Source organism: Pleurodeles waltl, chromosome 4_2, assembly GCF_031143425.1.
Source record: "Pleurodeles waltl isolate 20211129_DDA chromosome 4_2, aPleWal1.hap1.20221129, whole genome shotgun sequence".
Classification (NCBI taxonomy): Eukaryota; Metazoa; Chordata; class Amphibia; order Caudata; family Salamandridae; genus Pleurodeles; species Pleurodeles waltl.
Window position 1 is genome coordinate 834,704,609 of NC_090443.1, and position 13,047 is coordinate 834,717,655.

At 46.8% G+C, this 13,047-nt stretch overlaps 1 protein-coding gene across 2 annotated transcripts in view; it reads left to right on the forward strand.

Annotated features, from left to right (window-relative positions):
* The window catches only part of LOC138293366 (FRAS1-related extracellular matrix protein 1-like), an 892,846-nt gene that overhangs the window by 603,131 nt on the left and 276,668 nt on the right, over positions 1–13,047 (forward strand). For both annotated transcript variants that reach the window (XM_069232561.1, XM_069232560.1), the window contains exon 26: positions 11,979–12,180. In XM_069232561.1, the coding sequence (XP_069088662.1) occupies positions 11,979–12,180 (202 nt within the window). The remainder of the gene's footprint in view (positions 1–11,978; positions 12,181–13,047) is intronic.

Genomic DNA, 13,047 nt, shown 5'->3' on the forward strand with positions numbered 1-13,047 from the left:
GGGGCTTTCCCGCTGGGCCGGCGGGTGCTCTTTTGGAGGGCGCCCGCCGGCCCAGCGGGAAAGTTGGAATGGCCGCCGCGGTCTTTTGACCGCGGTGCGGTCATTCGGTGGTAACCGCATGGCGGGCAGCGACCGCCGCCCGCCGCGGTCAGAATGACCGCCTTAGTTTTTCAAGATGTAGATCCGCATTGAAGTTTTAAAAAATGCTTTCGTCTCTCTGTGTTTTAGAGTATGTCATTTTTTAAACCCTGCTTTTGGCATGCCAACTGTTTATTGTTTTAAAAATACACTTAAACAGGACTAAATACAATTAGTTAAATTAGGTTTTTAACTAGTGGTCCTTGATATTAAATGTTAAGAGAGTAAAGTGCAGAATTGATATGTATCTCTTATTGCATGTCCTTGTTTTTATTTCTAAATGGACTATGCTTTCAGTGTATTCTTTGATATATATTTGTGTTTGATATCATTTTATGATTATTTGATTATAATTGAATAAAGATATGAAATGCTCTGATATGACTTAATGGTTATCTGGAGGGCACGTTGATACAGAGTTAGAAGGTGCTTGTTTAATTCACTATTGAACATCTTTTACATATCAGAGACATAATTTATTTTACTTAAGAGTGGCTTACAGTGTTACAGATTCAGACTATCTTGGCTTCTCCCTGTCACAATATGCTCTTTTTCTTCTTAGAAAGCTTCAACTGGGGATACAGTTCCTCCAATACCCAACTGACAACTTCAGATCAGGGATTTATTCATCCCTTAGTCAGGGATTTATTATGTGGTAGTTGTCCACAGTACCAAGAATGACTTTTTTTAAGTTTTCGAGGTTCGTGAATATTCATTTAGTGAATATATCACTAAATGAGAGGCATTCAACATTAAATGCATTTCGATCTGACAAGTTTTCTTTTATAGAACATACTGACATATCATACCTCTTGAGAAACTTGCTATCTTTAATGAGATGTTTGACAAATGTGTTCTCTGTCCATTACAATAGGCAATCTTAGTTCTTCACGCCCGAACAGATATTGACCTGTTGGTTTGTCCACCGTAAATAGACCAATAACTGTGAAAATATGATATTGAGAGAGATTGCCAAGCCTGGAGAAAATGGTTGTGCTTGAGGATCAATTTGTTTAATTACATTACACATTGAAACGCAACCAGTAATTAAACTAAACTATTCATGTTGTTCAGAAGAGCGAATAGACATCTTTAAGCATTTGATAGCATACTCAGGCACCAAATATTTATGGTGTGTTGTAGAAGTGGCCCCCTTCGAACATATTTAAAAAAATAGTAAGTAGTAGTGGGGTGGGGCCTTCAAATGAGTACTGCACATTCTAATCCCAGTGACAAAGCTCAGTAGGTCAATGTGCCTACTGAAGAGGTGTTACCTGCTTGCCAATGATTCCAATCATAGTGTGATATACCAGAGGGTTAATGCACCTAGTGTTGAGACCTGTGTGTATTCTGTATGTCAAAGGTTCCATTTTCAGTAAGGGACCTCCCTCCCAACTATCCAATTACAGTATGAAACGTTTTGTGACCAGTGAGTAACACATTTTGCCTATGTTTGAGTGCCAATAAATCCACGATTTACACATCAAATAAAATATGGTTATCTAACAGCTAATTGCGCAGATGATTAACACATCACACATCAATTTACTTGTAGCTGAAATGCCAACAAAATAGTTATAGGACATTTTTCTTTTTCTAGCCACACCTCTGACCCATCCCCGTACCTTCTGTCCTGCGACCAGTGCGCTCATTGCACCACTGAGCACGGATCCTATCCTAGAACTATTTTTAGACTGCAACCACTGTGTAATAGCCATAGAGACACAAACACACACAAAAGCATACCCCCAAACATTGTTTCTCAACGGCAATCTTCTGAGGTCCTCCTACGTTTGCGCGCGTTTTTCATTAGCATTGCAAAGACCAGCTCCGAAACGCACAGCACCTTTTCTCCTGAATCTATATATACAGATGTGTTTGGTGAGAACTCTCTACATCCACTCTGTCTGAGTGTCAGGTCAGAAAATAGAGCTCGGCTTTCTCCTGGCCTCGAACAGGAACGTCTCTTATGAGCACATCCGAAATGTAAATTAATTTAGCCGAGTAATCAGGAGCGTTGTTTTCTCAGTTGTACAACTTCAAAATTTTGCAGTACAGAAATTCAACACTATGAAGGGACCCGCGGAGAGTGAGACGCAGTCTAGTCTCTCCGCGGGTGGTTTCGGGATGGGGGAAGTGGCGCGCAAGGAGCCCGATACGGTAGAAGGTAAGTGGGGGCGGGGATTAGGATAGGTTATAAGGGGGGTGGAGGGTGGGGTCGGCCCTTTTTCGCGCCGACTTAGGTGAGGGAAGGAGGTTAATTTTAGTGAGGTAAGGAGGGTTCCCCAGCCAGTTTCATTAGGCCATTCCCAGTAGCGTGGGGAGTATTTTGGTAGTTGGGCCCCTGGGACGCAGTCAGGCAGGGAGCAAGGGACACGGGAGTAAAGGGGGGGGCGGCCCCGGGGGCAATTTGAGCAGTCCGGTTTCGGAGGCGGGGAGGCCACCCCTTGGGCATTTTTAAAAGCGCTGCAGCAGAAGAAGCCGGCACCGTGGGCAATTCTTGGAGTTTATAACGCGCGGAGCGCGCGGCAGCACGAGGCGGCCCCCCGGGCCGCAGACAACGCACAAGGGCTGCGCAGGCAAGGCCAGCGATCGCAGGCCTAGCGGCTCAGCAGCACCGCGGGGGCCCCCAGAACAGGCCGCATAACGCGCATCGGGCGGTTAGGGTCCCTCGGATATAAAAAAAAAAAAAAATCTTTTTGAAAACTGAGGATTTAGACAACCTTGCCACCAGCACCTCCCACTCCCCTCCCCCCCTTTAATTCGGGTGGGTAAGCGGGCCAGGCCCAAAAACAAATTAAAAAATATACATAGAAGAACATATATACATATATATACAAGGAACATAAGGAAATATTAAGAGGGACACATCAGAACGACAGCTGCCAGGTGACGGCTGACAATATGGCCACAGGCCACGACGCAGAGGCGGTGAGGGCCGCGCTACGCGTTCTGGGTGAAGCAGGCAGGGCAGATCTACTCAGGCCAGGGGTCCTAGATCAGGCTTGGGTCGGGATGGCACGCCCCACCAGGGCGGCATCTGGGAGGGTCGCGGCCGCAATAGCTGCCTGCGAGTCACAGGACTCCGAGGGGGAAAAGGACGAAGGGCATATGCCCCTCGGACAGGGCACAAGGGCACAAACGCTACACGGGACACAGAGCCCGCTGATGTTTGGAGAAGAGTCGCAAGATAATCAGGACAAAGGACCAGACAGCGCGCATGCAGGCTTTGACCCCGCAGCCCCGGCAGATCAGGCGGCGGGGGGGGACAGGGCCGATGGGCAAGACAGGGAGGCAGAACAGTCCAGACCGGGGACCAGCGGGGATTTCGCCCCACTAGATTTGTCATATCACAGGGGGGAGGCCCCCAACCCAGGCTGGTTTGGAGCGCCAGTAAAGAAAAGAGGCAAGTACACCGGTAAAAACAGGGGAGGGCCGGGCAGGGTCAAGACGGCGCCCCGCCAGGCCAGGGGGGGGAAGTTAAGACTCCACAGGAACCAAGGCCTGTGGCGGGCCAGAGTTCGCACACACAAGGGAATTGGGAGCAGGCAGAGAGCTGGGATTTAGAGGCCAGAATCAGGGAACAGCGTAGGGTTGTACTAGAGATGGAGGCAAGGTGGGCACAGCTGTGCAGAGAGAGGGAGGAGGCGAACACCCACAACGAGACAACTCCTAAGACCAGAGAGGCCAGGGGGCAATCAAGTATGCAGCAGCCAGGGCCAGGGAGAGGAACCTGGGTATGGGTGCCACAGGTAAGGGGAGAACAGAGACAAGAGGCTCGAGCGGCCGAAGGGATAGTTGGCGCGGGGAAACCCGGTGACGCAGACGGTCACGGGGGCAACAAGGCGGCAATGCCAACGACAGAGGTTGGCAAGAGGCGGTACACGCCGACTGGGCGCAAGAGGGCCCAAGCGCGTTGGCACGAAGCACTGGAGGGGTCCACGGCGGCCTTCTCCACACCGAGGGACCACGGACAACGTCCCGAGGACATGCATCCTGCGGGGAGGGAGGCAAACGAGAGTACATCAACCAATGTGAGAGACGTGGGCCAACATAAGGGCCAGTGGGAAGGTGAAGATGAGTTGGAATTGGATTACGAGGAGGAAGGGGATGAATGGGAGGATGGCGAAATACGTGATTAGGAGGTGAGCACGGTGAAAAAGGGTGGCGGGCGAGGGCGCAAGAGCGGCGCAACCTCTTCTTTGTGCTCTGTTTTACAGGTTACAGCTCCTTTGGAAGGCCCCACTGGGAGTAGGCACGTCATACAGCGCGGCAGGAGCCTGAAAGGAGTGCCAAGGAGTCTAGGGGATACCGCTGGAGGTAAGAAATGGTGGTCAGTATGGCGCGAAGGGGGGGGGGACAACGAGGGAAGCTAACACGAGTAGGTCCATCGGAGTAGGTGACGGGTCCGTGTTGGAGGTAACAGGCAATAGCACTACGCAGAAGGTGGGCGAGAGCAAAGAGAAAGAGAGTACCGCCACGATAGATACAGCCATGGCAGGAAAGGAGGATAAGGGGGAAAAAACGGTGGAAGATAAAGAGGGGGGAAGTCACAAGAAGAGGCTGCCGTATATGGGTTTAGCCATGCCACTGGGTTCACATGTGTCAGAAAAGACAAAGGGCAAGATATGGAAACACGAATACGTGGATGTGTTTAAACTATTACATAGGGACATACAGGCGAAGGAAGGGTCCAAAGAGGAAGAATGGGAGCTAGCACGCAGGCCCCGGGTACCCATAACAATGGATAACTGGACGTCGGCCTTTTTGATATTCGCAAGTATATACTGCGAGAAATACCCAGACAGGGCTATCGCCCTTTTTAAATACATGGATATAATTAGAAAGGCTCAAATGCATTTTGGGGGCTTCGCGTGGCTCAGTTACGACGAGGAGTTCAGGGCCCGGGTAAGTGTCAACCCGGAAAAACCATGGGGTGACGTGGACTCCAAACTGTGGATGCAATGGATGGCATCGGCACAGACAGCGGCGTCCACCCACACGGCGAGCAGACTGCCGGTGACCTACGAGCCCTTTCAAGCGCGCCCCGCCCAGGGAGGGGCGGGCAATTCAATTAAGACAGCGGGGGCAACCGCGGGGTCTTGCTGGAATTTTAACAAAGGATTTTGTTCCAGAGCACAATTTACGTTCAAACATGACTGCTCCAAGTGCGGGGTCGTCATCCAGTCACACAATGTTTCTCATTGTCCAGCCCAGCGGAACAGTGGAGGGCTTCTAGAGGGAGAGGGGCGCATGGCGCTCCTGCGCCAAAAGGGGCCTACACCAGTTAGACTGGAATTTCTGCGGCCATGGTTGCGCATATACCCAGATAGGGATAAGGCGCGACTATTGGAATGGGGCTTTAAGGAGGGTTTTAGATTAGGTTACCAAGGCCCCCGTCAAAGGAGATGGGCTGACAATTTGCGGTCAGCCAAAGAGCATCCGCAGATTGTGCGCGACAACATAGCAAAGGAGGTAGGTTTAGGCAGAATAGCAGGCCCTTTTTACAAGTGGCCAAGTGACGCTCTAATGATATCACCATTGGGAGTGGTACCCAAGAAGGCGCAGGGAGAATTTCGTTTGATTCACCATCTGTCATGGCCCGAAGGGACGTCAGTCAATGATTTCATTGCCCAAGAGGACTCTAAGGTAATTTACGCGTCAGTCGATGATGCGATAAGGCTGGTCCTAAAGTGCGGTAAGATGGCGGAAATGGCAAAATGCGATATTCAATCAGCTTTTCGATTGCTTCCTATTTATCCAGCTGACTTTGACCTCTTGGGCATGCAGCTGGAGGGCAACATCTACGTGGACAGAGTGTTGCCCATGGGTTGCTCGATATCATGCGCCCTTTTTGAGACGTTCAGCACCTTTTTGCAGTGGGTTTTTGTGAAGGCAAGCAGGCATAGGTGGGTGACGCATTACTTGGACGATTTTCTATTCGTAGGAACGGCGGCATCTGGGGTTTGTGGGCGGGCCCTGGACACGTTTCAGAAGCTAACACAACAGGCGGGTGTGCCTCTGGCCCCGGAGAAAACAGAAGGCCCTGCGCCGATCCTAACCTTTTTAGGCATTGAACTAGATGCAAGGACGTTGGTTGCTAGGTTGCCAGCGACAAAAGTAAGGGAGATACTGGATTTCTTAGCAGTGGTGCGCACTCTGCGCAAGATGGATTTGCGGACAGCTCAAAAGCTGTTAGGTTACCTCAATTTTGCATGCAGGGTAGTTAGGGGAGGTAGGACTTTTTGCAGGCGGTTGGGACTTTCCATGTCAGGTGCCGTACTTCCGCACCACAAGATACGAGTGTCATTGACATTACGAGAAGACATTAGAATATGGGAGATTTTTTTGAGAAGGTTTAACGGAGTACCGATGTCTTTCGGTGAGTCAGACACAGTATGGCAAGTACAAATTTTCTTGGACGCGGCAGGAGCGTCGGGGTTTGGACTATACTGGGATGGGAGGTGGTGTGCGGAGTCTTGGCCGACATCCTGGAGGCAGCAAGGGAGAAGCATAGTGTTCTTGGAGTTCTTCCCCCTTTTAGTGGCACTAGCAGTGTGGGGACAGGAATTAGCCAACAGGACAGTGATTTTTCAAATAGACAACATGGCGGTGGTAGAACTGGTGAATAGACAGAGAGCAAGGGACATCAGAGTGTTGCGCTTGTTGCGGCAGTTTATGCTTTTATGCTTATCTTTGAATGTTATATTTAAAGCTGCACATATACCAGGGATTTACAACGAGATTGCAGACTCCCTATCTCGTTCACAGTGGTGGCGTTTTCGCGAGTTGGCCCCAGGAGCAGATCAGAACAAGACTGTGGTCCCGGCAGACATCTGGGAATGGGGGGCATGACGATCACGGGGCTGGTGGAGATGTCATTAGCAGTATCCACGCGGCGTAATTACAGACTGGCATGGTTGGAGTTTCAATCTTTTGAACAGTTCGGGGGCAATTTTTGGGAGCAAAGCCTGCCGGTACTGGAGGCAAGGACCAGACGTTTTGTGCTGTTTCTGATCAGGGAGGGTTTATCTCCGGCGACAATTGGTGGAAAACTGGCTTGAGTGTCTTTTTACGGAAAACTGTTTTTTGGATATGACCCAGCACACAGTGATTTATTGGGTAAAATGCTGAAGGGATGGAGCAGGGTTAGAATGAGTGGGGATAGACCAGCAAGAGAGCCCATTACATTCGAAATGTTAGTAGAGATGACACAAGTGTTACCAAGTTGTTGTAGGGACGAAGTTGAGGTGGGTTTATTTTGTTTATGCATGTTGTGGATGTTTTTTGGTGCATTTAGAGTATCAGAGTTGTTGGGGGTGGGTAAGGATATTGGAGTAAGGAGAAAGGAGGTATGCATGCACAAAGACAGGTTGGGGATAATGCTGAGACGGTCCAAAACGGATCAGCTGGGTAAGGGCAAGTGGATATGGCTTGAGAAAGGAGGAGTCGAGACGGCCTGCCCGGTAAAAGAATGGGTCAGTTTCAAAACAAGGTGGGCAGGTGAATCAGGGGTTTTTATGCATGTGTCGGGGAAAAAGCTAACTAGTTATCAATTGTTACAAGTGATGAGAATGACCCTTATAAGGATAGGGCGGCGCGCAGGAGATTATGGAACACACTCATTCAGAATTGACGCAGCGACGGAGGCAGCACATATTGGATGGGATTGGGCTAAGATCAAATCCATAGGGAGATGGAAGTCTAGATGCTGTGAGCGGTATGTCAGGCCTTGAAGAGTGCAGAACGAACAGGTTGGGGGGGGGGTGTTTGTGGTCAGTTTATCAAGACAGTGGTTACAATGTTTTTTCTTTGCAGGCTGTGTGGCCGGGCCAGAGAAGGAAAAGATGACGACGTGGTTGGTCGGCCATTCGTTCGTTCATTGGGCGGCGAAATTTGCAGGGAAGCAAATTTACGGCAGGTCATTGGGACTGCCCAGCAGAAGCCATGAAGTGCGCTGGTGGGGCAAGAGTGTTATGAGGTGGGGGAGTCTGCTCCCATTTATCACGGGCAACTTGCCACAGTGGGGATGCCCAGATCTTTTATTGATTCACCTGGGTGAGAATGATTTAGTGAAGCTATCGGGGCTCACTTTGATGCAATTGATGCAGAGGGATTTGGAGCTCTTGAAACGGAAGCTATGCGGGACAAGCTTGGTTTGGACCGAATTTGTGCCAAGAAGGGCATGGAGAGGAGCGATCAATCATGGAGCCATTGAGCGGGCTCGAAAGAAACTGAACAGAGCCATGAGGGTTTTTTGTTGGGCTCAAGGGATCAAGGTTTTAAGACACGGGATATAAAAGAACAAGAGCAAGCGTTATTTTGTGATGACGGGGTGCATCTATCACAGATAGGTAACGCGTACTATATCACAGAACTGAGACTAATGCTGGAAAGCATATGGGGTACAAATTTGTGTACCCGAAAATAAAAGGGGGTGGGGCAGCGAAACGCCTCACGGGTTTCCCTGGGTGGCAGGAGATGGGGGGGGGGGTGGAGAGCCAGGTGCGGGCTTGTCCACCCTTCCAGGAGGAAAACAAGGAGGTGAAGCATCAGAGTGGGGAGGGGTAGGCTACAGGCAAGGAAGGCATGGGCGGAATAGGGGAGCATATACAGCAGGAAAATTGAAGGGAGACATTTGAGGAGAAAATGAAGGCAAGGGAGTTGTAAAAGTTAAAGTCTGCTTTAAAAGATATACAGTTAAATGTTTTGAAGTATTGTTGTGTTTTAAATCCTGTTCTAATAAAATGACCTTTTACACCAACAAGAGTGTCACGTATGTATGTCCCGATGAAGGGACCCGCGGAGAGTGAGACGCAGTCTAGTCTCTCCGCGGGTGGTTTCGGGACGGGGGAAGTGGCGCGCAAGGCGCCCGATAGGGTAGAAGGTAAGTGGGGGCGGGGATTAGGATATGTTATAAGGGGGGTGGATTGTGGGGTCGGCCCTTTTTCACGCCGACTTAGGTGAGGGAAGGAGGTTAATTTTAGTGACCACCCGCCCACCCAGCTTAGGAAGACAGGGGGAGGAAGGGTTTAGTTAGGCAGGTTAGTCAGGGCAGGTAGGGGGGGTTAACAGTCATTTAGGACAGGTGAGTTGAGAAGAGGTAGCAGGAGATGGGGGAGGGTGGAGAGCCAGGTGCGGGCTTGTCCACCCTTCCAGGGGGAAAACAAGGAGGTGAAGCATCAGAGTGGGGAGGGGTAGGCTACAGGCAAGGAAGGCATGGGCGGAATAGGGGAGAATATACAGCAGGAAAATTGAAGGGAGACATTTGAGGAGAAAATGAAGGCAAGGGAGTTGTAAAAGTTAAAGTCTGCTTTAAAAGATATAGAGTTAAATGTTTTGAAGTATTGTTGTGTTTTAAATCCTGTTCTAATAAAATGACCTTTTACACCAACAAGAGTGTCACGTATGTATGTCCCGTGAACAGTGCTGCTTCGTGAGCCTTTTCAGATAAATCCATACAGATTTTTTCACTGATGAGATAACCTGAAATCTTATTCGTTTTTAACGATAGGATGAAACTCAAACTTGATCAAGCAAACATATCTGGTTAACTGTTTGATTCTGAGATTCAAATGCCAACTGTTGAAAGATTTTAAAAGTTGAGTACCGCGAGTACCTTTTCTATAGAAAATGTATTTCGGCCACAACAATACAGACGCTAGAGGCTCCATAACATATTTACGTGTATGACTGTATATTCCAATTAAGTGCTGCCTTCCTTTAATGTTGTTGTCTTTGGCGTATAACGTCTGTAGTAAAAAGTAAAAACAACAATTTGAATGAAAAAAGAAAACAAGAACATGCTGCAATTAAAATAATCGGGATTTCCATATTTCTACATGCGTCCAGAGGTGAGAGACTTACATCGCATGTTTTTCAGTTTTATTTGCTTTTCCATAGCAGCTGAAGCTTCTCTTATGAACTGTCACTTTGTTTACGCGCATGATTCCAGAACCCATGAATTATAAATGCTGTGAAACAGAAAGTCCACGAGCCTTGAACAATCGGTCCGCCATATTCGAAAAGAAACGATCAAATTGTAGATGTTCTTAATCTGACATGTCCCTAACTACATTTTATATGCGACCAAATCAAGTAGTGTGGCAAACGATCTCTGAGGGGGCCGCGGAACTGCTTATTCGGAACTGACAGGTTAAACATGGCAGCCTTCAGAGCCACCAGAGAGAGGCTCCTTTGGCAAAAGTTCAAGAGGCAGTGTTTTGGAAAGATTTGCTTGACCAGCTCCCAAGTGAGCTTGAATCCCATTGCAAGCTTGAGAACTCTGAACTCCTTTTAACAGCTACACGCTCTACAAAGCAAATTTCCACAATTAATAGCAATGGGTTCAGTTTGTATGTTCAAGGAACTATAAAGTAAAGCCTTTTGTGTGTTTGTGTGGTAAAAGTACCGGTGCAAACAATGTTATCAGGCGCGTATTAATAATTCAGTCTTAAAGATAAAGTGTTGTGTTAATGTTAGCTGTACTCTTAGTATTGTTACGATTTTGTAGGAGAATATAGCCTTTCATTACCAACATACAAATGTATAAACATTTAATCCTGTATTTTTAATTGAACAAGACTTTGTTTAGCCAAATAACTCTTGAATGCCATCGTGATTATTATTTATGTAATCAATAACACAGGTTCTCTTAAGCATCGCTATCTCACCGCATGGTATGCAAAGTGTTAATTGGAAGTACGACCCGTACTGCATGCTTCTGTCCATGGCCTAGTTTGCTAATTAGTTGTCATAAGACGTCAGGTGGGCAACCATCACTAAAGATTGCTCAATGCACTCAGTGGAGCAGCTAATTAGTTGGACAGTGGCCTAGAGGTGGGCTTCCCTGAGGAGGCGCGCTATCTGAGCAGGTGAAAAAAGTTTTGATAGATCTGCATCTCAGTGGCATAAAACTCAACACTTGGCCGAGTTACAGTCATGCGAACACTCTTTCCGGTCCTTCTTCAGGGACTTCACACTACAATGCATTCATGGACAATAATTTTCCTTCGCTAGCTTATTTTCAGGAAGAAGCGAAGTTAACTGTAGGTTTGCAATTACACTCAAGTGTCCAGTGAGCCATTTAGCTTATGTGAACAACTTGATTTTCTTTATTTTTCCCTTTGTATGTTTTGTTATGTTATGTTATGTTAATGGGCATTTAATATAGTACAAGGGCTCACCCCCAGAGGGATATATCGGTGCAGTAGCAGGGTCTGTTTGCAGCGACAAGTCAAAACAGCCAAGTTTTAAGATGTTTTTTAAAAATTGTGAAATCGGTACAAGAAAGAATGTATGAAGAGGCGCCTGTTCCAGTAGTAGGGGGCAAGGTAAGAAAATGAACGGCCACTACCAACAATTTATTTTTAGATCTTATATTTCTCCCAGGACGCAAGTTTTTTCCTGTAGGTATGCTGAGGCTTTGCCAATCAAGGACTTATAGGTCAGACAAAGCAGTTTGAACAAGTACATAAACGCAGTAATATTTAATATGTTTTAAATTATAATCCCATACTTAACTTTATTTTCAGTATGTGGTATTTGCGCTGTTGTGGTATGCCCTTTCACTTTTTAAACATTTCAAATAGATTGTCTAACCATAATACAAAGGTTATTCAGTGGCCTTGAGGTTCACTCCAAAAGAGTGATAGGATTGAAGAGGTAATCTCTGAAAAAGACCTACAGTAATTAAAGTGTTATACATTTAAACAATATACGAGATGAAACATATATAAATATGCAATATTTAATATGATGGGTTCGTTCTGATCAAACATTTTACAGTACACTGTAAGATCTTTACTAACTGTTTTTTTCACGATGAAAACCCGTGACAGGTGAAACTTGAAGACAAGCTCCCACCCATTCTCATTGTTAAGGAAAGTCCCACGACTGTAGAAAGTTTGAAAGATGGCAGGGTGGCCGTGCAGATCACAGCCCACAATCTTAAAGCCTCAGATATGGACAGTATGCATGAAGATCTCACCTTCAGGGTCCTGCGCAATCCTTATTTTGGACACTTGGAGAATGTCAAAACAGGTGAGAATATCTTGGTTTCTTTGTGCTAGTTACATTTGCTGCTGTAAGTAGTGTTGCTTATCACAAGCAACACAGTAAATATATTGTTACCCATGAAAGGGTTCTTGCGAATAAATGCTTGATTTCACAAGAATCTGTCACAGCATCATCAGTGTTAATTGCTCACTGTGTACATGCAGTGTGTGTGCGCCTGTGTGACAAAACAAAAGTTATGCACTAAATATCTACCCTACAAATATTGGCTGATTGTACAATATGTTGTTACAGCCAAACTTAATGGCTCGCTAAGAATGCCCTTTTTTGCAATATATTGGTATGCACAAATGCTATTTCTGGTGACCTTGCATGTGATGCCGCTGGACTTGAAGATTATACTAGCCTAAAAAGGGAAGAACAGCAGTAAGGGTGATATGGACAAACATCTTCAGGCCCTTGATGAAATGGGCAGCAGTGCGAAGGTCACATTTAAGAGGTCCCGGGTGGCCCTGGGAAGACAATACATTTACTCCATCTAGGTACCACAGAACTGAGGCTTGGTTTCAGGGATGAAAGGTTTTCCATGTATTTATTTAGTTAATTTGATAAATTGCCAGAGTATGTGGCCTTGTGGATAGTTCAGGACACTGAAAGGAAGCTAAGGTGTCTTAAGTGGCATTGATAAGAGAGGTAGAATCAACTGACTGTGCAGTGGTGCATCCTCATCTTGCATTACTCTAGTTCTGTTCTTTTAGTTCTGATGATGAGATAAAAGCCTGTTTAAAGGGTACACTCTTTACACATTTTCTTAATAGGAGGGAGACAGAGCTGGTATTCTATTGTCTTGATTTTCTTGGGGATGTGTATTTTTTTAAGTAAGGGTCAGGGTTA